The 22,094-nt window shown below is 37.2% G+C and overlaps 1 protein-coding gene across 2 annotated transcripts in view; it reads right to left on the bottom strand.

Moving 5' to 3' along the window:
* Positions 1 to 22,094, bottom strand: part of GLRA2 (glycine receptor alpha 2) — a gene marked incomplete at both ends in the record, with an annotated part of 196,246 nt that overhangs the window by 144,681 nt on the left and 29,471 nt on the right. Inside the window, 2 exons of one of the 2 annotated variants that reach the window (XM_082864461.1) lie at positions 54 to 277; positions 8,399 to 8,466. In XM_082864461.1, coding sequence (XP_082720587.1) covers positions 54 to 277; positions 8,399 to 8,466 — 292 coding nt within the window. Of the gene's footprint in view, positions 1 to 53; positions 278 to 8,398; positions 8,467 to 8,561; positions 8,630 to 22,094 lie in introns of both variants that reach the window. The other variant, XM_082864460.1, reaches the window with a different exon arrangement.

Genomic DNA, 22,094 nt, shown 5'->3' with positions numbered 1-22,094 from the left:
CTAGGTCAGGAGAAAAATGGAGAAGGGACAGGGGGCAGCCGAAGGAAACTTACCTGATACTGTACAGCACTTTGCCATTTTTTGAAATGCGAAGCAACTTGTTGTCGGTGGTGACATCATGGAAGTTGGCCCCCTTCTCATTGGCAAAGAACAAATCTGGTTTCCAAATGGAGTCCAGCATCGATGGGTCCAAGTCCAGAGAATCATCAGGGTACTCGCTATAAGCCAGCCGTGAATCATTCCACTGTTGTCTCAGAAAAATATTCACTCGGTAGTCCTACAGAAACGCCATGCGTAAGCATTACTTCTTGCCCACTCTGGCATATTTTCCCCTCACTCTTCTGCCTGATTCGATGCATGCAGTGTTGGTATCTGAGTAAACCCAGCTGTGTATATCTTGGTCAAAATAAACCACTCAATTCTATTAGGAGTGGGAACAGAGACGAGAAGGAAAGAAGACTTGACCAAAGCAGAACACTAATGGAACAAGTTGAGCTGGTTGAATTTTTGTTTCACTTAATCGTTCTGGGAGGAAATAATACTAACTCAATCTGATTTTGCTGTAGAAAAAGGTAATGATAAGTACAGGAGTCAGTCTGTGATAGCAGATTGTCAAATAAAACCTATTCATTTTCCAAATCAGAAATGACATGATCTCTATTTTCAATCTGCTCAGATGCTCTGGGCAGAAGAAAACCCACTCTGTAATTTTGGTAGTAGAAATCTTATCAAAAACTCTGACGTGATGGGCCAATATTTTTTAAATTCATTAACATAAATATTAAGATGGTTCATGTTGACAAGATAATTCCCTTACAGCTACTTACTTTTGAAATTCTTAAATATTTTATCATTTCTCTGAATGGGTTGTATCTACAGTAGTCAACTGGAGATTTCAAAACAGAAATCTTTTTCATGTTTTCCTAATCTGAGCACCTTTTGATAAAGGTGTTCCTGCCTGTGGGAGCCTCAGGTACACCCTGTCATTCCCAAAACAGAAATCTTTTTCATGTTTTCCTAATCTGAGCACCTTTTGATAAAGGTGTTCCTCCTTGTGGGAGCCTCAGGTACACCCTGTCATTCCCACTTGGCATGGGAATTTTCTTCTGTGCTAATGAATCAGCTTGGGACAGTAACTTCTCTTCAGAGGATTTCTACTCAAAGGTCTTTAGGTTCATGGAAACTGTTGCTTCGCTTGACAGAGCAGACCCAATAAAGGCTTCAACAGTATTCTCTAGTCAAGCAGGACTATGGTTCAGAGCTAACAGTGGTCCACATCTGCCACTGTGGTCATTTAGGGTGATATATACTCATCCCATTTTACTCTCTTTCCTTTACCTTTTTCACCTTCATTTGCTTTGTTTCCACATCTTTGTTTGGGCACCTGGATTTTGAGTCATTGTTTACTTTTCTCTAACAGTGACCAACATGTCCTTGGTTTGCCTGAGAACTTTCCCATTTTAGCCTCAGGTAAAAATGAAATTTTCAGGGAACCCACTCAGTCCTAGGCAAAACTCAGATGGTTGGTTACTCTATAAGGTACAATGGAGACCACCTCGGGTTGGTCGGTTTTGGTTAATCCCTTTAGAGCCAAAAGAAAATCTGTAAGTAAGTTATAAAGATCAGGGTGTATGGAAGAGAGCTTCAAATCCAGTTCCTTCTGCTTATTACTAAACTCTCCAAATTCCCATGACTTCCCCCCCAAATACAGCCATCCTGATGATCAGGCTGGTAGAGTATTTTGGAAGTGGCAGTTCTTAGGAAGAGTGCCCACTGTGGGTTTAAAGAATGCTAATAATCAAGTAGTTACTAACTTCTGAAAATCAGTCATCAGAACCCAGCTTATTAGGAAAAGCTGAAATATTAAAAGAAATAACTGTACGTTTCCTTGTTGTACAACATAAGGACTTTCTGACTTGGAAAATTTTATCAGCTGACTTTTATTTGGGATTATACCAGGCTTGCACAGCAAATTCCCAGACCTAAGAGGGTGCTGTTGTGAGGCCAGCCAGGCTTCCATCCCATTCTGTTTGCTCACTGGCTGCCCCCTCCTTCCATGAGTGAGCCAAGAGGATGGCAGAACCTCAAAGTTCTCCCCATCACATATTTTGCATTTTGGGGATTGTCCAAAGAGACCAGAGGGTAGTAACTGGAAAGAGATTATCAGTTCAGTGTTTCATTGGCAACAGGAGTGACTGGAACCTTCGGAGTTTTGTGTGAGTAAAGAGTGGGAATGTGTGATTTGTAGAAAATCAAAACAGGGGCTATTGAAAATATAATAATCCAATTTGCGTATAAATAGGCACTGGATAGATCAACTGTGAGATTTTCTTAAGGTTTCCTGAAGGAAAAAAATGCAGTGTCTTCACTGTGTGACATCTACCCCTTTTATTTCCCTTAGGGTGGGAACCAATTATCCTTCATAAAATTTTGTGTGTGGGGGTCTATGAGCTTGTTTCAGTAGGAAAGAAGAGGACGTCATCTCTTAGCCAATTCTGGAGGTAGAAAAACTCTAAGTACAAGAAGTAATGACAGCTGGAAATAACAGAGGTGAATGGGTTAAATTTCTTAGGCCATTGAGGCCCCCCACCCAGGAAGGAAACATAGAATGGGAGAGGCCATGAGACGCCAGATAGCAAGCGCTGGGCGGCAGAATCACCAGGACAACATCATTGCAGTCCTCCTTTGAACCTGAGAATGATTTAAAGATGCATTTTGAGAGACTCTAGAGAATATTACATTGGTGACATACAATATGAAAACATTGACCTTTTTAAAAAAAAAAAATCTCAATATAAAATTTCCCAGCTAATGTATTAATACATCTTTTTAAAAAGTCTTTCCCACAAGTATTCTTCTCCAGTGTTTCCTGCTTTTCTATTTTGAATTTTATCTATTTAAAATAATAAAATAGGTTCTCCCAATATCAGAACTTTAAAAAGAGCACTGAATCTATCTTATCACAATAGAACCATTAAATATCTAACAGTTAATTTAAAATAAATTAATTAGCCTATTCATAAGCAAGAATAAGTGGAAAAGTTAGAGGAGAAAATACATTTTACTCCACAATGACAGGAATTATATGAAACAAGACTTTTATTAGATATTTTGGGAGTGTTTGTTCTTTATAATGTATAGGAATTAAAATTTTCCATAATTTTTTTCATGATGCTGTACATTATTCCAAAATAAATGGCAACCCTTAAAACCTTTAAGAATAGAAAAGGACGCCCAAGGATATAGAGAAGTAGATAGCCAAAGAAAAGGTTTTCCGGGGCTGTGCCTCTGTAATTCTTTCAGTTCACTGTCATTGTCAATGTAGGGTACAAATTTGATGCATGATTTATCTGTGCATCACCTCTGTTTATTTACAGATAGGTTTATTCTCTCAAGACATTCCAAACCACAGGAGATAGTTATATTGCTCTGTAGCCTTTCTTTGTCTTTATTTTTGCTTCTAGGTTTAATGAAATATTAAAGAAGTAAATATTAAGAGACATGCTTAAGTGTAGACTGAATTTTCTTTTATACTGCCTTCTCTCTCCAGAGACAGATTCTACTTCAAATAAATGACGTATTTCCTTGTATTAAAATTTGTTTTCCTATGATTGACTCTCTGGGTACTAGATTAGGTAATAGAAAAATTCAAATTAAAAAGTATGTGTGTATGTATATATATTATATATATGTGTGTGTATATATATATGTGTATGTGTGCACATGTGTATGTGTGTAAATACATACACATATCTTTTATTTTTTCAAAAGCTATGTGTAAGTCATAGAATCTTTATTATATTCTTAGCACAGTTAATACAAGTACCTATATTCCATACTATTATTTCATATCAAATTTAGAATTTCTAAAGTTTTACTTTTCTTGGTACCTTCTAATTCTATGCCCATTGCCACAAAGATTGTTTCCTTAAATTGAATTATTTTGTTACTATTATATTTAGTGTAACATTTGTACATAGAGATTGCCACTCTGTCTCATAAATATTGTTATTAAACTTTACTGCTCTTTTTATTTTTATAGGTATATATTTTTCAATCCAGTTATGTTATAAAGTTATTATAGACAAAGATATGCTTTGTGGATTTCCCACAGACCTATATGGCACTTCAGTTTTAACTTCTAGCTACACTGCAGTGAAGTTTTCATCATCTTGAGTCTGTGCTAGCTTTGAATATGGGAAGTTAGCTTTGAATTTGAAATTATGGGAGGGGGGGCAGTTGCTTTATGATGAATCCAGGTTTTAACATTGCATTGTTAATTTAGAGACCAAGGACACCTTATATCTCAGATTAACAAAATGTTAGATAGATTCTTGGTTCTCCCTTAAAAAGTCAGAAATAAGGAATGTAGCTACCTGCTATTCCTGGTAAGTTAGCATCTCCTTATGAGTTGCTTATGCACCTATAGAATGAAAGGTCTGTAATGTCATTCCAGCAGTTACAGCGTAGCCTGCATTCTCCTAAGGGACTGTCTACACCTTATCCAGTTCTTTAGGAAAGTGATTTCAGATCGGAGATAAAACAACTCTTCACCCTGTAGCGGTAACCAGCAGAGCATGTGGAATTTGGGGAAGAGTTTGGGGAGCTGGAATCATATTCTGGAGATGCTCTCCAAGTGGACACGTTTTGTACACCTTCAGCTCTTTCTACCCCCTTCCCCCTATTGCAGTCTCTCAATATTAAATGAGGAAAGGGTCTGAGTCTGCTGCTGTAGCATGGGGAGTGTTCCAGCACCCATAGGTCCAAATCACACTCTATTCACCCACATCCTTCCAGGCAGTCATTTGGAAGCTTTGAGGAGACTATCTCTTCTCCATTGTCTGATGGCCCAACCTTGGGGACAGCTGTATGCAGATGGCATGCAAATACTCTTGACCTTTACTGACATTATCGATATTCCCAAACTATGCCTTTATAGTAGGAAGGAGGCGGTTGCAAATACACTCCTCATCCTGTAAATTCACTTGCCATCACTAGCTAAAGGAAAAGGGGAAAGAAAGAAAAGGAAATGGTAAACTGATGTTCCAAAACCGAAAGATAACCTGTCTCATCATACATCCCTTACTGGTCTTCTGAGTCTTTTGGAATCATAAGAAAAAAAAAAATTGTTCCACTGAATACTTTTAACACAGGGTCAGCTAGTAATGAACGTCACCAGATCCCTGTGACTCTTAATGAACAGAAGTACATATTTTGAAATAATGTGCATGATCATAATGATCCATAAAAATATTCCTTAGAATAACACAAATATATTGTCCTGTGAGCACAGTCTTTAAACACTAACATACCAAAGGAGTAAGAGGCAATACTGTGTCTGTAAGTGAGCCTAATCTTTGTGGGCAGTTAGTACCAACAGTAGTTTAGTGGGATTTCATCAAACATAAGAGGGCAGACTGGATAGAACCAAAAGAAAGTCATATCACATTCTTAAAACAGATAATTATTGCCTCTTATTTAGAAACAAACATCCAAACTAAATCCTTCAATAATGCTATCAAGGGTTGTGGGATAAGAGTGGGACATGAGGGAAGAGAGGGAAATCAACATGCTCAGAAACTCAGAACTCTGAGACATTCTTGGACAAAAATCATTCCAGAAAACATAGAGAAAGCAAAACTATTATCCCCCCCCCCATAGCACTAATCAACGTCCTCAATGACTACATATATTACTGTGCATAAAACCTAAAGGTCTGATGTCTTGACTCCAACTAAAGACAGTTCAAGGAAGAATCTGTTTCTGTTTAATTTTTTTGAGTCACATTTTGTGAGAATGTTCGTGGATGGTAGAATCTCAGGGTTTTGGTAAGGGAAGCTCAGGCTGTGATGACACTCCGTGGGTACATCAGGTAGGTCCCCAGGCAGGGCCTAAGGGGTCTGGGAAAGTAAGACCTTTTCAAGGTGGAGCAATTCTCATGTTCTTATGAGCCCCTGAATAATGTCCATTTTAAATAGTGATGCCTTAGATCCCGGAGTTGGCAACCTATGGCCTGTGGGCCAAATTTGGCCATAGCCTGTGTTTATAAGTAGTTTTTTTTGGAGTATAGCCACACCCATTTGCTTACTATTGTTTATGGCTTCTTTTATGCCAAAAGGGCAGAATTAAGTAGTTGTGACAGAGACTGTCTGGTCCTCAAAGTCTTAAGTCTTTACCGTCTGGCTTTTTAGAGAAAAATGTTTGCCAGTCCCTACCCTACATGACATGATTTATTCGTTGATTTAAGCATGGTAGAGTTTCAAAAAATATTTTTTTTTAGTTTCACACAAAAGCCATAATTGAAGAAAATAAAAGATATTTTTAAAAGCCAAATTCAGTTTGTCATTACATCAGAAGCCAAGAAATAAAATAAAAGAAGCACAATACACATCATTCTTCTGGTCATGCGATTCAGGACGTCTCAAACAGCAGAATAGACAGGCCGTTGATATTACACTTGGACAATGATTTCCAAATTTTTGCGTAGGAAACATGACAAAGGACACCTTAATAAGTGGCCAAGAAGCACCTAAGCAGCCCATTTATTAAACACCTTCAGTAGCTCTTAAAGACGCAGGAAAACAAGGATATCCATCGTTTCCATTTTCATCTCCTTAAATATTTAGCTTTTTCTTGCATTAATGAACACTGAAAAGGTGCACATTTACATTTTTGATTGAGGGTAAAATGCAATAAGGAGATTTAATCAAAGCAACTTAAGGGTCTAATTAATGCAATCAGCGTTAGGTCGTGCAAATATTGTCATTGAATGCCATCGTGTAAAGCTGGTGATAGTGATTTGGGCGGCTGGAAGATTTGCCCCTCTGTTACCAGGATAAAACCAGGAGGGGAGAGACAGAAACTGAATGCCAAGTACAGAGTTGGAGTCTTCTTTCCATGTTCAGCTTTTCTTATGAGTCATTTAATAACCCTATCAAAACCATCCTGGTTGGGTAAAATTCTTAATGCACTACATACTGTCAAAGCCCCAAAAGTCTCATTTCTGGACAATGCTGTGTCAGAATAATATTAAAACGGGTAGTGGAGTTGCATTATGTCCGACTTGCCAGTGGAAAGGAGTGATAAGAGGTAAATTATTCTTTTATAACATTAAGGACACCAAAAAGTACAGTAATTTGTTAAATACAATCCTGGTAGCCTAAAAGAGAGAATTCATAAACACAGGGGAACACTATTTTTTACTTCTCAATGGCATTATGCTCATTATTTCACTTCTTGAGTGTTTCTAGGACATCAGCCACCATAGTAGTATAGTCACGCTCAACTATAGTTTATTTCGATCTCATTCAATAATATGACTGTATACTTCACATAGTACTGAAAATTTGAACCAGCCAATTGACTTAGGACTTAAATTGTATGGGGGCCAAGAAAATGTTTTACCCAAAATGTAATCTCCACACAATAGCCTAGCACTGTAAGCCTACTTATCTAATAGGCTGTGTCACAGGCAACAACACCATCTTGACATTGATAAGGAATCTTGGTGGATTTTACAGTATCTGAGATCTTTTTCATGTATGTGAAACATGTCTGCACTTAGAGTGTGATGGTTTTTTATTAGTTTTTTATGTTTATGGTTTTTTTTTTTTTGGAAAAGCCATGCATGTGATGTAATTGCTTTGGACTTGGAACAACTTTCTATTGCCACCAAATTGTGTGTGTGTGTGTGTGTGTGTGTGTGTGTGTGTGTGTGTGTGTTCATTGTAAGGTCAGCTCCTTGGCCTATATCTTAAATCAGCGGTCCCCAACCTTTTTGGCGCCAGGGACCAGTTTCGAGGAAGACAATTTTTCTATGGAGTGGGGGCGGGGCGGGGGGGAGGGGGATGGTTGGGTGGTTCAGGTGGTAATGCGGGCGATGGGGAGCGGCAGATGAAGCTTCGCTCGCTAGCCCGCCACTCACCTCCTGCAGTGCGGACCGGTTCCTAACAGGCCTCGGACCGGTAACAATGTGAGGCCCCGGGGGTGGGGGGTGGGGTGGGGGGGGTGGGGGGTGGTTGGGGACCCTTGTCTTAAATGTAGCATGTCTGAGGCTTGATTATGTTAAAACTTCCTATTATATGAAAAATATCTCCCAAACTTTGAAATTTGTATTTCTGAAACATTGGAGATGCAAATATTTAAATATCCTTAACTGTAAACCATGCTTAATACTGATAATTCTACCTAAATCTAACGGAACATCATGTGTTTCCAAAATTTCTCTGGCATGATGGATAAAAGATTATTGAATTTTAAATAAATAACTAATTGTTTTCTAGAGGTGAATGAACTTGGAAATTGGCACTCAGTAAATGTCCTACAAATATACAACAGTACTCTTTGATCGCATATCCCATTCCTTCACACGATGGCTTCAGTGCTCAGTCCCACTCACCATTGTAGTTTCTGCTATTGACCCAAAGCTGTTGATAAATATGTTGCAGGTAACATTTACAGGAGGCCCTGCAAGTTGAACAATAAATAGAAAATTTGACAGGTTGTGTTCATGGCATAATCAAGTCACGTTTTTCTCTTGCCAGTGGCGTTGTAGCACTTACCATGGTGGTTTCTGTGACTGATCCAAAACTGTTGATAAAAATATTGCAAGTAACGTTTACTGGAGGACCTGCAGAACGCAATAAGAATGTTGCAATAGACATTGAAGCAAAAATACAGCTCCATCAACATCTGTGCAAATGACTAGAGATGTAAACAAAATTAAAATGATGGTGAGATTGCAAAAAAAAAAAAAAGTTTTACCCAGAGAGGTTAACAGTGATAGCATTCCCACTAGCATTTCCAATAATGACAGTTATGCAGTAACTTACCCTGAAGAGTTTTGGATTTGGAAAATATAAGCTGAAGACTATTAAACGGAATTCATTGTCAATAGTTGCTATCAAAATTGCCTTTTGGGTGGGTGGCTTTCTTTGACCTTAGGCTCATCAACATTGTAGATGTCAACAGTAGGCGCCCATGGTGATGAAATAGCCCACGTTTATGAGTTCAAATGGAGCTGCGTTTTGAACTGTGGATGGGGCAGGAATATCCACCTCCTTTCATGTGATACCCTTTAAATCAGTGGATCTAGTTTGATTCTCTTGATACCTCTGAATTTACCCTATTCCTTCTTTATATCCTGTGACCCCCCCAATGAAAAATGATGCACAGAAATACAAAATCAAAGAAAATTAGCTCATTTTAAGAACCAAACACAGCAGTGTCACTTAATGTCCAGATTGTCGCCTCAGTAAATATACTGTAAAGAAAGATTTATTAATCCTAAATGTACTATAAACAAAGAGCCTACTTTTTCCTCCAGAGACGGAGGGACTAACTCTCTTTCCTCTTGCCCTTTGTCTCTCATCCAAGCACTAACCAGGCCTGACTCTGCTTAGCTTCAGAGATCAGGTATAGTCAGGCGTGTTCAAGGGGTATGGCCACAGACTCTTTGCCCTTTGACAACAGATAAATCACTTCCTGATGACTTCCGGTTTCATGTTATGCTGAGCAATATGTTTATTGCCCTCATGTAGTTTCCCCATAATGCTTTCTGAGATAAGGAATGGCTCATACTGCCATGAACTGTCTATTCACTCACTGCTTTCCCCTGTGGAAATTTGTCTCTTTTCGCTTGACAAAGGCTCAGCAACCTGGTGCAAGGTACACCCCAGTTGGCTCAGTACCCAACAAGCCAGTAGGATCTGAATGAGGAGGAGTTGGACTTGAGGCCTCCCTCAAAGGCTGGTAGTAAAACACAGCTGTGGCCACGCTTGAGCGCCATGTTTTTACTTCTACAAGTCCACGTTGAGTTCTCAAAATGAGGAAAGGAAAAGGACTCAACAGCTAATGTACTCCCCCAGGCAAGGACTTTTGGTAAAAGAAGGAGCAAGGAGTTTTGGTAAAAGAGATGTATGAGCTGTTTTCCTTTTTAACACAACTAACTTTCCCGTTTTTAATGAAAACGTGTTTATTTTGTACGAAGTGTTTGCAGGCGTGGAATCACAGGCACCACCATATTACCAGAGCATTTTCAGCCTGCATCTTTGAAATATTCCATCTTTTAGTTCATGCCCCTGTTATTCAGCATCTGCCAACTTGACTTCCTCTCCATGGTCACTTCCTACTCTACTTGATTTTGTTTTTCTGTTTCGGGTACTCAAAACAAACAAAACAAAGCAAAACGAAAACCAAAAAGAGTCTCCTTCTTGGTCATAGAATTTTATTCTATAACAAATATATTCTTCTGCTAATAAGAAATAAATTAGACAAAGTAGAGGCACGTCATGAGAAATTATGTATCTTTGCTTTTTTTTTCCTCTCTTCACAAGAAAATATTTCCTTTGAGATGGTCCAATTCAGGATGGAAAACTTTCATGAATTTTTATATGCAAGGTAGAAAATGAATGATGTGGGGAAAGAAACAGGAAAGAGAGAAATGTCACCTTAACAGGAAGAATTTGAAAATCCAAATGTAGTTTGTCTCGTACTGTACATTATCTGATTGTCTGGACTCCCCACCTGGCTTGAAACCAATTAGAAGGCTGGGTCCTACCATCATATATCTGTTTCTAACGTTCCCAGTAAATGACAGTGTGAGTGTATTGCTAGAATTCAAAATATTTTTTAAGCCACCACATATTGACACACTGTACTAAGCACATTAAAAAAATTACCTAGTTTAATCCTCACAAAAGAGGAATTGTTTTACTGCTCCAATAAATATTTTCAGATGAGGAAACTGGGGGTTAGAGAGGTTAAGTGACTTGCTTAAAGTCATGCCACAGTAATTAGAGAAGCTGAGACTCAATGTCTCATCATTCTGATTCCAAAAACCTAAACTTTAAACCCCTTTGCTGCACTGGATTCATTGCATAATATCCTCTGACCTGCCAACCATGGTATTTCCCATTGGCTTGTACATTTCTGGGATAATTTAATCCTTCACATCTGATCGCTTCAATCTTGGGCATTGCCTTAAGGTTCATTTGCATTTGGGTATAAAACCTTGGGAAGAAAAAAAGTAACTTTTTTTTGATAAGGGATTAGCACATGCGTATAATAAGAGCCCACATATATTAAAACCTCGCTGCATGCCAATGAGTGCCTTATTTCATTCTTCAGTAATTACATGCTTCCATGGCCCCCATTTTACGGATGAGGAAACTGAGGCATAAAGGAAATTCATTCATTTTCCCAAGGTCACAGAGTTTGTAAGAGGCAGAAACTGCCTAACTTTAGGGACACCTTTTTAAACTACAGGGATAAAATGCCTGAGGCCAATAGACTCATTCTAAGGATAGAAGTTACCTAAATATGGGAATATGCCTGCAAGTTTTTCGGGTTGAATGATAGAATCATTTTTCACTTTTAAGAGTTATCCTGACATGTGCCAGCACAACCTTTCCTCTGTTTTAGCCCAGTAATCTGCTAAGGTGTTCTAATTAACAAGAACACATTCTTAGATGTGATCACCAGCGAATGAATGTGTTCTATAAACTGCAGAAAGAGTTAACACTAGTTAACCTCATCTAATTGGTTTATCACCGAAGATATTCCAAAGTGAATTGGATGAGAATTTGACTGGGAAGAAGAATTATGTAGACATCTAATCTCTCATATCCCTATCCTCCCCTCCCTCCCTTCCTTCCTTGTCTCCTCTCTCCCGTCTACCCTCTCTCCCTCCCTCTTTTCCTTTCTTTCTCACTCTCTTCCTTTATTTTTTGCCTTATTCTTATGAGAAAGAAAAACCTTGCCATAACTCAAGTATAAATGGAAGTAAAAAATATATTTAGAATACTTCATAGGGATTAGGAAAGATGGTTCCCCTCCCTGGCCCCCAGCACAAGCTATGACAAGCCTCATCCCATACTGATCTCTTTGTTGCTAAATATCTCTCTCAGACTGTCTTCTTTGGAGTAAGGCATTTGTTTTGGTAACCCAAGTAAAATCACAGTTATGCTACTTGAGGGGGGTAATAGAGTTATTGATTATTGCTCGTTAACATCTTCAGTTTTGGATCAATTGATCAAATTCGCTGTAAGAGGGAATAGGATCACTGTGAATAGTGCATCCTAACTATTGTGTCCCCTGCTACTCACACCGGAGTTGGAAGATCAGCAGAATCAGCACCACCTGGGACCTTGTTGGTCCCAGAAACTCAGGCCCCGTTCAAGTCCTGCTCAAGTGGTCTTCACTTTAACAAAGGGGATTTGTTCCTGCAGATCAATTTTTTCTCCCTTTCAAGATCAAAATCATTTCTTTGTGTCATGCAGTCTTTCATGAGTGTTCCTTGAAATGTCAACTCTAGTCCATTAATAAAACTTCTTAGGTCAAACCCAAAGTTGTGCAACCATCACCATTATCTATTTATAAAACTTTTCCATCACTTCAAACAGAAACTTTGTAACCATTAAGCAATAGTGCCCCATACTTCTCTCTGTCCAGCCCCCCGGCAACTTTTAATCTACTTTGTGTCTCTATAAATTTGTCTATTCAAGATATTTCGTATAAGTAGAATCATACAATATTTGTCCTTTGTGTCTGGCTTCTTTCACTTAACATAATGATTTCAGGGTTCATCCATGTTGTAGCATGTATCAGAGCTTCCTTTTTATGGCTCAGTAATAATCCATTGTATGTATATACTACATTTAAAAAATTTTTCTGTTGGTGGACACTTGGGCTGTTTTCAACTTTTGGCTATTGCCAGTAATGCTGCAATGAATTGTTTGAGTTTCTGCTTACAGTTCTTTTGAGTATATATCTAGGAGTGAAATCGCTGGGTCATATGGTAATTCTATGTTTAACTTTTTAAGGAACTGCCATGCTGTTTTCCACATTGGCTACACCATTTTACATTGCCACAAGTAATATAGAAGACTTCTAATTTTTCCACATCTTAACCAGTGCTTACTTTCCATTTTTTGATAATCGGTATCCTAGTAGGTGTGAAGTGGCTTTGAATTTCATTCCCCTAACGACTGATGACATTGAGCATCTTTTCATGTGATTATTTGCTATCTTCTTTGGAGAAAAGTCTATTTTTGTATTGGGTGGGTTGTCTTTCTGTTGCTGAATTGCAGGAGTTCTTTATATATTCTGGATATTAAACCCTTATCAAACATGTAATTTGTAAATATTTTCTCCCATTCTGTAGATTGTCTCTACTCTTTCCTTGTAATGTCGTTTGATACCCAAAAGTTTTTAGTTTTGATGAAGTCCAACTTACCTATTTTTTCTTTTGTTGCTCATGCTTTGGTGTCATCAAAAACAAACAGACAGGGCTTCCCTGGTGGCGCAGTGGTTGAGAGTCCGCCTGCCGATGCAGGGGACACGGGTTCGTGCCCCGGTCTGGGAGGGTCCCACGTGCCGCGGAGCGGCTGGGCCCGTGAGCCATGGCCGCTGAGCCTGCGCGTCCGGAGCCTGTGCTCCGCGACGGGAGAGGCCCCAATAGTGAGAGGCCCGTGTTCCGCAAAAAAAAAAAACAAACAAAAAAAAAACAAACAAAAAAACAAACAGACATTCAATTGCCAAATCCATGGTCATAAAAATTGACTCCTGTTTTCTTTTAAGAGATTTATGGCTTGAGGCCCTATATTTAAGCCGTTGATTTATTTTGAGATAATTTTTGTATATGATGTGAGATAGAGGTCCAATTTCATTCTTTTGCATGTAGAAATCCAGGTGTCCCAGCCCCGTTTGTTGATGACTGGTATTTCCCTCACTGAATGGACTTGCTACCCTTGTCAAAATCAATTGGCTATAGATGTATGGACTCTCAGTTCTATTCCATTGGATAGAACTGATGTTTATGCTGATGTAAGTACCACACTGTTTTGATCACTGTAGCTTTGCCGTAATTTTTGAAATCAGGAATTGTGAACCCTTCTACTTTGTTCTTCTCTTTCAAGATTGTTTTGGCTATTCAGGGCCTCTTGCAATTTCATATGAGTTTGAAGATTGGCTTTTTCAATTCCTCAAAAAAAAAAGGCTGTTGGAATTTTTATAGGAGTCATATTGAATTATAGATTGCTTTGCATAGTATTTACACCTTGTCAATATTAAGTATTTCTTCCCATGAACATGGTGTGTCTTTCCATTTTTTAAAGTCTTCTTTAATTTATTTCAGCCAAGTTTTGTGATTTGCTTTGTACAACTCTTTCACTCCTTGGTTTAATTTATTCCTACGTATTTTATTCTTTTAGATGCTATTGTAAATCGAATTGTTTTCTTCACTTCCTTTTCAGATTGTTTATTGCAGTTGTATCGATACGCAACTGATTGTTGTGTGTTGATCTTGTATGCTGCAGTTTTACTGAATTCATTTATTAGCTCTAGCAGTTTTCTTTTGGATTATTTGGGGTTTTAAATGTATAGGACCGTGTCGTCTGCAAACAGAGATAGTTTTACTTCTTCCTTTCAAATTTAAATGCCTTTTATTTCTTTTTCTTATCTAATTGCTCTGGAAAAAACTGCCAATAAAGTGCTGAATAGCAGTGGTGGAAGCAGGCATCCTTGTCTTGTTCCTGATCTTAGGGAGAAAGCTTTGTCTTTCACCATTTAGTATGCCTCTTGTAGAAGGCATATAGTTGAGTTATGTTGTTAGCTGGGAATTTTTCATAAATGCTCTTTGTTGTGTAGAAGAAATTCTCTTCTATTCCTAGTTTTCTGAGTGGTTTTCCTTTTTTACTGTTAAAAGTTGTTGGACTTTGTCAGCTGCCTCTTCAGCATCAAATGAGATGATAACATGTTTTCTTTCCTTCACTCTATTAATGTAGTGTATTGCTTTGATCAATTTCATTATATTGAAAAGGGCTTTGCATTCCTGGGATAAATCTCTATTGGCCATGATGTATAATCCTTTTACTTCACTGTTGGATTTGTTCTGATACTATTTTGTTGTGGATTTTTGCATCTATATCCACAAAGGCTATTTGTCTGTGTTTTTATTTTCTTGTGGTGTATTTATCTACCTTTGGTGTCAAGGTAATGTTGACCTCATTAGGAAGTATTCTTTCTTCTTTTATTTCTTGGAAGAGTTTGAGAAGGATTGGTGTTAATTCTTCTTTACATGTTTGTAAGAATTCACCAGTGAAGCTGTCTGGTCCTGAACTTTATTGGAAGGTTTTTGATTATTCAGTCAATTTCTTTACTTGTTATAAGTCCGAGATTTTTCTATTTCATCTTGAGTCAGTTTAGGTAATTTCTGTATTTCTAGGTATTTGTCCATTTTATCTAGGTTACCTAATTTGTTTACAATCTTCTCTTATAATTCTTTTTTACTTCTGTAAGGTCAGTAGTAATGCCCCCACTTTCATTTCTGATTTTTATTATTGGAGTCTTCTTTATTTTCTTTGTCAGTCTAGCTAAAGTTTTATAATTTTTGTTGATCTTTTAAGAGAGCCAACTTTTGGTTTTGTTGATTCTCTAATTGCTTTTCTATTTTATTTTTGTCTACTTTGATCTTTATTATTTATTTCCTCTGCTAGCTTTGGGTTTAGTTTGCTCTTCTTTTTCTAGTTCCTCAAGGTGTAATGTTAGGTTATTGATTTGAGATCTTTCTTCTTTTTTAATGCAGGCATTTACATTATAACTTTCCCTCTGAACACTGCTATCACTGCATCCCATAAGTTTTGGTATGTTGTGTTTTTGTTTTCATTCTTCTTTAATTTCCCTTGTGATTTCTTCTTTGACCCATTGATTGTATAAGAGTGTGTTATTTTCCAGATATCTGTGAATTTTCTGATTTTCCTTTTATTATTGATTTTTAGCTTCATTCTACTATGTTTGGAAAAGATACAATACTTTTTATAATTTTTATCTTTTAAATTTTATTAAGATTTATTTTGTAGCCCAATATATGGTCTGTCCTAGAGAATGTTGCATGTACACTTGAGAAGAATGTGTATTCTGCTGTTGTTGTGTGGAGTATTCTTTATGTTTGTTAGGTCTATTTGGTTTATAGTGTTGTTCATATCCTATATTTCCTTACTGATCTATGTATTGATGTTCCATCTATTACTGAAACTGGTGTATTAAAGTCTCCAACTATTACTGTAAAAGTATTATTTCTTCCATCAATTTTAGCAAGGTTTGCTTCATATATTTTGGGGCTCCATTGTTTGGTGCATGTATTTTTAGGATTGTTATATCATCACGATGACTTGACTCTTTTATCAATATATATTGTCATTCTTTGCCTCTTTTAAGAGATTTTGACTTATGTTAGTATAGCCACCTCAGCTGTCTTTTGGTTACTATTTGCATAGAATATCTTTTTCCATCCTTTCACAGTCAATCTACTTGTATCTTTGGATCTAAAGTGAGTCTCTTGTAGACAGCATATAGTTGGATCATAGTTTGTTTTATCCATTCTTCCTATCTATGTCTTTTGATTGAAGAGTTTAGTACATTTACATTTAAAATAATTACTGTTAAGGAATGACTTCTGCCATTTGGTATTTGATCTCTGTATATTTTACAGCTTTTTTGTTTTTCCTTTTGTCTATTACAACCCTCTTTCGTATTTAGTTGATTTTTATTTTTTTGTAGTGAACCATTTTGATTCTCTTTTATTTCAAAGAGGTATACTTTTTAGAATTTTTTTTTGTGGTTACTCTGGGGATTACATTTAACATCCTAAATTTATAACAGTCTAGTTTGAAATGATATCAACTTAACATCTATAACATACAAAAACTCTACTCCTGTACAGCTACATCCTCCTCCCTTTATGTTTTTCTTGTCACAAATAATATCTTTATTTATTGTACATCCAGTAACATAAATTAATAACTTTTTAATGAATTTGTCTTATAAATCCTGTAGGAGATAAAAAGTGGAGTCACAAACCAAAAATACCATAATACTGTTTTTATATTTGCTGGTGTATTTACCTTTAGCAGAGACCTCTATTTCTTCATTAGGCTTTGAGTTACTGTCTAGCATCCTTGCATTTCAACCTGAAAGATTCCCTCTATCATTTCCTGTAGGGCAAGTCTAGTTGTAATTAACTCTTTCAGCTTTTGTTTATCTGGGAATGTCTTAATTTATCTTTCATTTGTGGAAGTTTTGCTGGATATAAATTCTCAGCTACATTTTTTTTTTCTTTCAGCACTTTAAATGTATCATCCTTTGCCTCCTGGTCTCCAAGGCTTCTTCTGAGAGACTGGCTGATGATTTTATTGGGCATCCCATGTAAGTAATGAATTGCTTTTGTCTAGCTGTTTTAAAAATTCTTTCATTGTCTTTGGCTTTCAACAGTTTGATTGTAAAGTTCCTCAGTGTGAATCTCTTTGGGTTTTCCTACTTGGAGTTCATTGAAGGTTTTGGATTTGTAGATTTATATATATCATCAAATTTGAGAAGCCATTATTTCTTCAAATATTCTATTCAAATATTCAAAGATTCTTCCCACCTCTTTCTCACTCTCAGAATGTGTATGTTGGTCTGTTTGATGGTATCCCATTGGTTCTTTAGACTCTGTTCAGTTTTCTTTATTCTTTTTCTTTTATGCTCCTCAGACTCAGTAATTCACTTGCCCCATCTTTGCATTCACTGGTTCTTCTTCCTGCTCAAATCTACTGTTAAACTCCTCTAGTGAATTTTCCATTTCTATTTTTTCACTTTTCAGCTCCAGAACTTCTGTTTGGTTCCTTTTTATAATTTCTAGCTCTTTATTGATATTCTCATTTTATTCTTACATCAATTTCCTGATTTCCTTTTATTGTTTGTCCTTGTTTTCCTTTAGATCTTTAAGCATATTTAAGACAGTTATTTTAAAGGATTTATCTAGAAAGTCCAATGTCTGGACTTCCTCAGGGATGATTTCTGTCAATTTATTTTTTATCTTCAAATAGGACATACTTTCCTGTTTCTTTATATGCTGTGTGATATTTGTTGATAATTAGATATTTGGCTGTTATAACTGATAACTCAAGAGGAAAGTAAGGGAAAAGGGGGAAATTAGATTCTCCCCCTTTGCCCAGAGTTTGATGGATGTTTTTATTGTTGATAGCTATTGTAGGCCATCTATTTGGTGACTTTCCTACACTATTTTTGGAAAGACTATGTTCCTTCTTGTGTATGGCCTTTATAGTCTCTGTTTCTCAGCTTGTGTTCAACTAGGGTTTCGATAGAAATTTTCTTGAATGCCAAGGGCTAAAAAAATCTACCAAACAAACAAAAAAAATACCTTTCCCAGTTTTCATGGATTGTTTCTGTTCTGGGGCACTCCTCCAATACATAGCCATTCTTGAACTGAACCTAGCGATCAGCCCAAGGTGAAATCTTCTGAGGTCTTTTCTGAGCATGCATCTTGCCCTGAGAATGCATATGGCTTTCTAAATTTTCCTGCCTGCATCCATGGCTGATTTTGAATTTTGTAATTTCCCTAAGAAACTCTCCTCAGCTTTTGCTCTCAGGCCTTAGATAGTCTGTTGTATGTTTCAACTGTAATCTTTTACCCAGGCATCTGAAGGTTTTTAGTGTTTCTTGCAGTGTTTTTGATCAATACCTACTGCTTTTCTATCCTGAGTTCCACCACGTTAGGTGGAACAAAGCTGAGCACTGTTATGGGCTGAATTGTGTCCCTTCAAGAAATTTATATGTTGGAGTGCTAACCACCAGTACCTCAGAATGTAACTGCATTTGGAGAGAAGGTCTTTAAAGAGGTAATTAAGGTTAAATGAGGTCATAAATGTAGTTCCTAATCTGACACAAATAGGGTCCTTAAAAGAAGAGGAGAAAAGAGACATCAGGGATGTGTGTGCACAGAGGAAAGACCATAAGAGAAGTGAGAGGTGGCCACCCGCAAGCCAGGGAGAGAGTCCTTGGGAGAAAGCAATACTGCTATCACATAGATCTTGGACTTCTAGCCTAAAGAGTTGTGAGAAAGTAAATTTCTATTGTTTAAGTCACCTAGTCTGTGGTATTTTGTTATGACAGTCCTAGCAAACTAATACAAGTGCTTTGCATCTGTCCTTCTGGTGGCACACAGACAGGTTAGAATAGACAGACAAAATAATTTGTGAATAATGTTTGCCTTGCCTCCTCCAGAACGAGGGACCAGGGTTCCACACTGGGAATGTAGGCTGCCACTGATTCAAAACCAAAACCACTACTGAGGAGGGGATGGGACAAGGACAAGTAAAGACACCACAAAGCTTTCCTGCCATTTTGAAGTTAGCTTTTTCTTGATTCAGTAGTTTCTTGCTTGCTGTAGACCTCTGACTATTTCCCAGAATTCTGACCAAGTTATTTCTGACAGTTTATACTTACTTTCTGATGTTTCTGTGTGGGGAACAAGAGCTTGGAGATGCCTACTCTGCCATTTTGTTGATGCCAACCTTTTCCTCTGCAAAACTTGAACACAGTCATGTGAATTATGGTGCTTCTAAAGGAGAATAAAGTATGTGTTGTTGTTTCCCAACTTTATTTGACCATAGGAGATTTTTTGTTTTTTTTTGAAATAGACCATCCTTTTTGTTAAAAAAAAAAATTGAAGTATAGTTGATTTACAATGTTGTGTTAGTTTCTGGTGTGCAGCAAAGTGATTCAGTTATACATATATATTCTTTTTCATATTCTTTTCCATATGGTTTATTACAGGATATTGAATATAGTTCCCGGTGCTATACAATAGCATCTTGTTGTTTATCCATTCTCTATATGATAGTTTGCATCTGCTAGTCCCAAACTCCTAATCCAACCCTCCCCTGCCCCACTTCCTCTTTGGAAACCACAAGTCTGTTCTCTATGTAAAATAGACCATCCTTTTCATGGAGCACATTTCAAAGATGACAGGCATTCTTCAAAACATAGTTTTGAAAATGCTGATCTACATTAATTCATTTATTAATTCAATTAACAAATTCTTGTTGAACAATAAATATATTAGATGATAGTAATATAACTATAAGAACTAAAGGCTATTATAGAGATATTATCATACCCTGTGATCCTGCCAAGGAGGGAATGTTTTATTGGGGGCTGCAGGGTAGGTGCCTGGGATGAGGAGGTAATGGAAGAGGAACAAAGAATCAGTGAAGATCAGCTTAACCTTTCCCAGTTATCTGTCTAAGACTCTCAACTTACGTAATGATCCTGTGGTCTGGGAATGTAATGCAGGGATGCAGGTCACAAACTCTGCTTGTAATCAGATTTGATAAGTGTATTAATTCCTAGATGAGTTCTCTTAAAAACTCAGTGGCCTAGATGACAGGTCAGCAATGTTTTTTTGTAAAGAGCCAGATGGTAAATATTTTAGGCTTTGTGGACCATAAGGTCTCTGTTACAATTACTCAATTCTGTCTTTGTAGTGAAAGTAGCCATAGACAGTATATAAATACATGAGCGTGGCTGTGTTACTGTAAAACTTTATTTACAAAACTGGTGGTGGACTAGATTTGGCCACGGGTCAAGTTTGCTGGGCCCTGCTCTGGACTCTTAGAGTTGGAGATTGGAGAACCACAGAAATGGTTTTGGAATTCCATAATCTTTCCATATGTTGAAGTGAGGACTGGCCATGGCCATGGAGGAGCATAGGGACTGTCTGTAGGTCTGTCTACAATGAGCTTGATATTGTGCTTTGTGGCATGAATAAAATCCACTTTAGCAGAAAGGGTGGATGGGAAATGATATCCTTTGGGCCAGCTGCACTGTAGTGGGCCCAGGTGAAAACCATGAATTTCCAGTCAGACCAATATGCTATCACAAGAGCTAGGAGGCAGTATGGAAGAGAAAGGGGGCCAGGACAGATAATGTGGACAACAAATATTTGACTCAGTAATTATATTTAATATGACTCAGGCTTGCTCATAAAAATGAATCAATGGTAAGAGCATTCTGTATCTTGCATATTTAAAACCTGGAACTGATTTTTATAACTTCTACCATGGTAATGAAAATTTTATCTATTATTCATAGTGACTGAATTAAAATAAGCGTATATATATTTGTATTGACCAAAGCTTTCTAAATTAACAATAAATACAATTTTTTAAAGCTTTGTGATGGATTCTATTTAAAAATAATCACCAGAGACAAATACTGTATGACGTCACTTATTTGTGGAATCTAAAAGAGCCAGGCTAATAGAAACAGAGATTAGAATGGTGGTTACCAGGGGCTGGGGGGTGGGGGAAATGGGGAGATGTTGGTCAAAGGGTACACACTTACAGTTATAAGATGAATAAGTTCTGGGGATCTAATGTACAGCGTGGTGGCTATAGTTCTCAATACTGTATTATATACTTGGAAGTTGCTAAGTGAATCATAAATGTTCTTACCACAAAAAAGAATTTGTAATTATGTGACATGATAGAGGTGTTAGGTAATGCTACATGGTAATGATTTTGTAATATGTAAGTGTGTAGCTCAACACATTGTACACCTTAAATTTACACATTTGACATTGTTATATGTCAATTATATCTCAATAAAGCTTGAAAACATTTAAATGAGGGCTGCAGCAAAGCTTAAAAAAATAAGCACTAGGAGAGAGTAGAGAATCTGTGTAACAGCAAAACAACCAGTCACTGTTCATTAGTTTTGCCTCAGTTATGTTATTTTCCAACATGATTTTAGGGCAAAAGACTTGAGAGCAGAAGGCATTCTTTGAGTACTAAGATGAAAATTATTTTTTCTCTCTTGTCACAAATAGACAAGAATGACATTTTGATTTTGCATTTTATTCCTTGTCAATAATTTAATGAGTCCTCAAGTATCACAACTGATTGAGTGTGGGGCCCCTGGATGGGAATGGAATAGTAACTATATGTGCTTGATTTATACAGAAATTAAATTTCTTTTGGAATAAGAAGATTTTTATCTCGCAGGAGGATTCTCACCATTAGCTCAAGAGATAAAGGGAGAAAATAAAGCACATAGAGAAATCAAAGATGTATAGTTAACGGTCAGAGACTTGCTGTTTGAACACGGCGAAGCACTGTTTCTTATGATGGCTTCCTGTGTTGCGTGGTACTTTGATTTGATGCCCATGAAAGAGAGAGTCTTGGAGGATGAGAGGGTTGTAAAGGGAGGGAATGGCTTTTCATGGTGGCACTCCCTTTGTGAGGGGTGATTTGAAG

The sequence above is a fragment of the Leucopleurus acutus genome, assembly GCF_964270905.1.
Source record: "Leucopleurus acutus genome assembly, chromosome: X".
Lineage (NCBI taxonomy): Eukaryota > Metazoa > Chordata > Mammalia > Artiodactyla > Delphinidae > Leucopleurus > Leucopleurus acutus.
The sequence above is the reverse complement of the archived record's forward strand: the minus strand, read 5'-3'. Positions and strand labels throughout refer to the sequence as shown.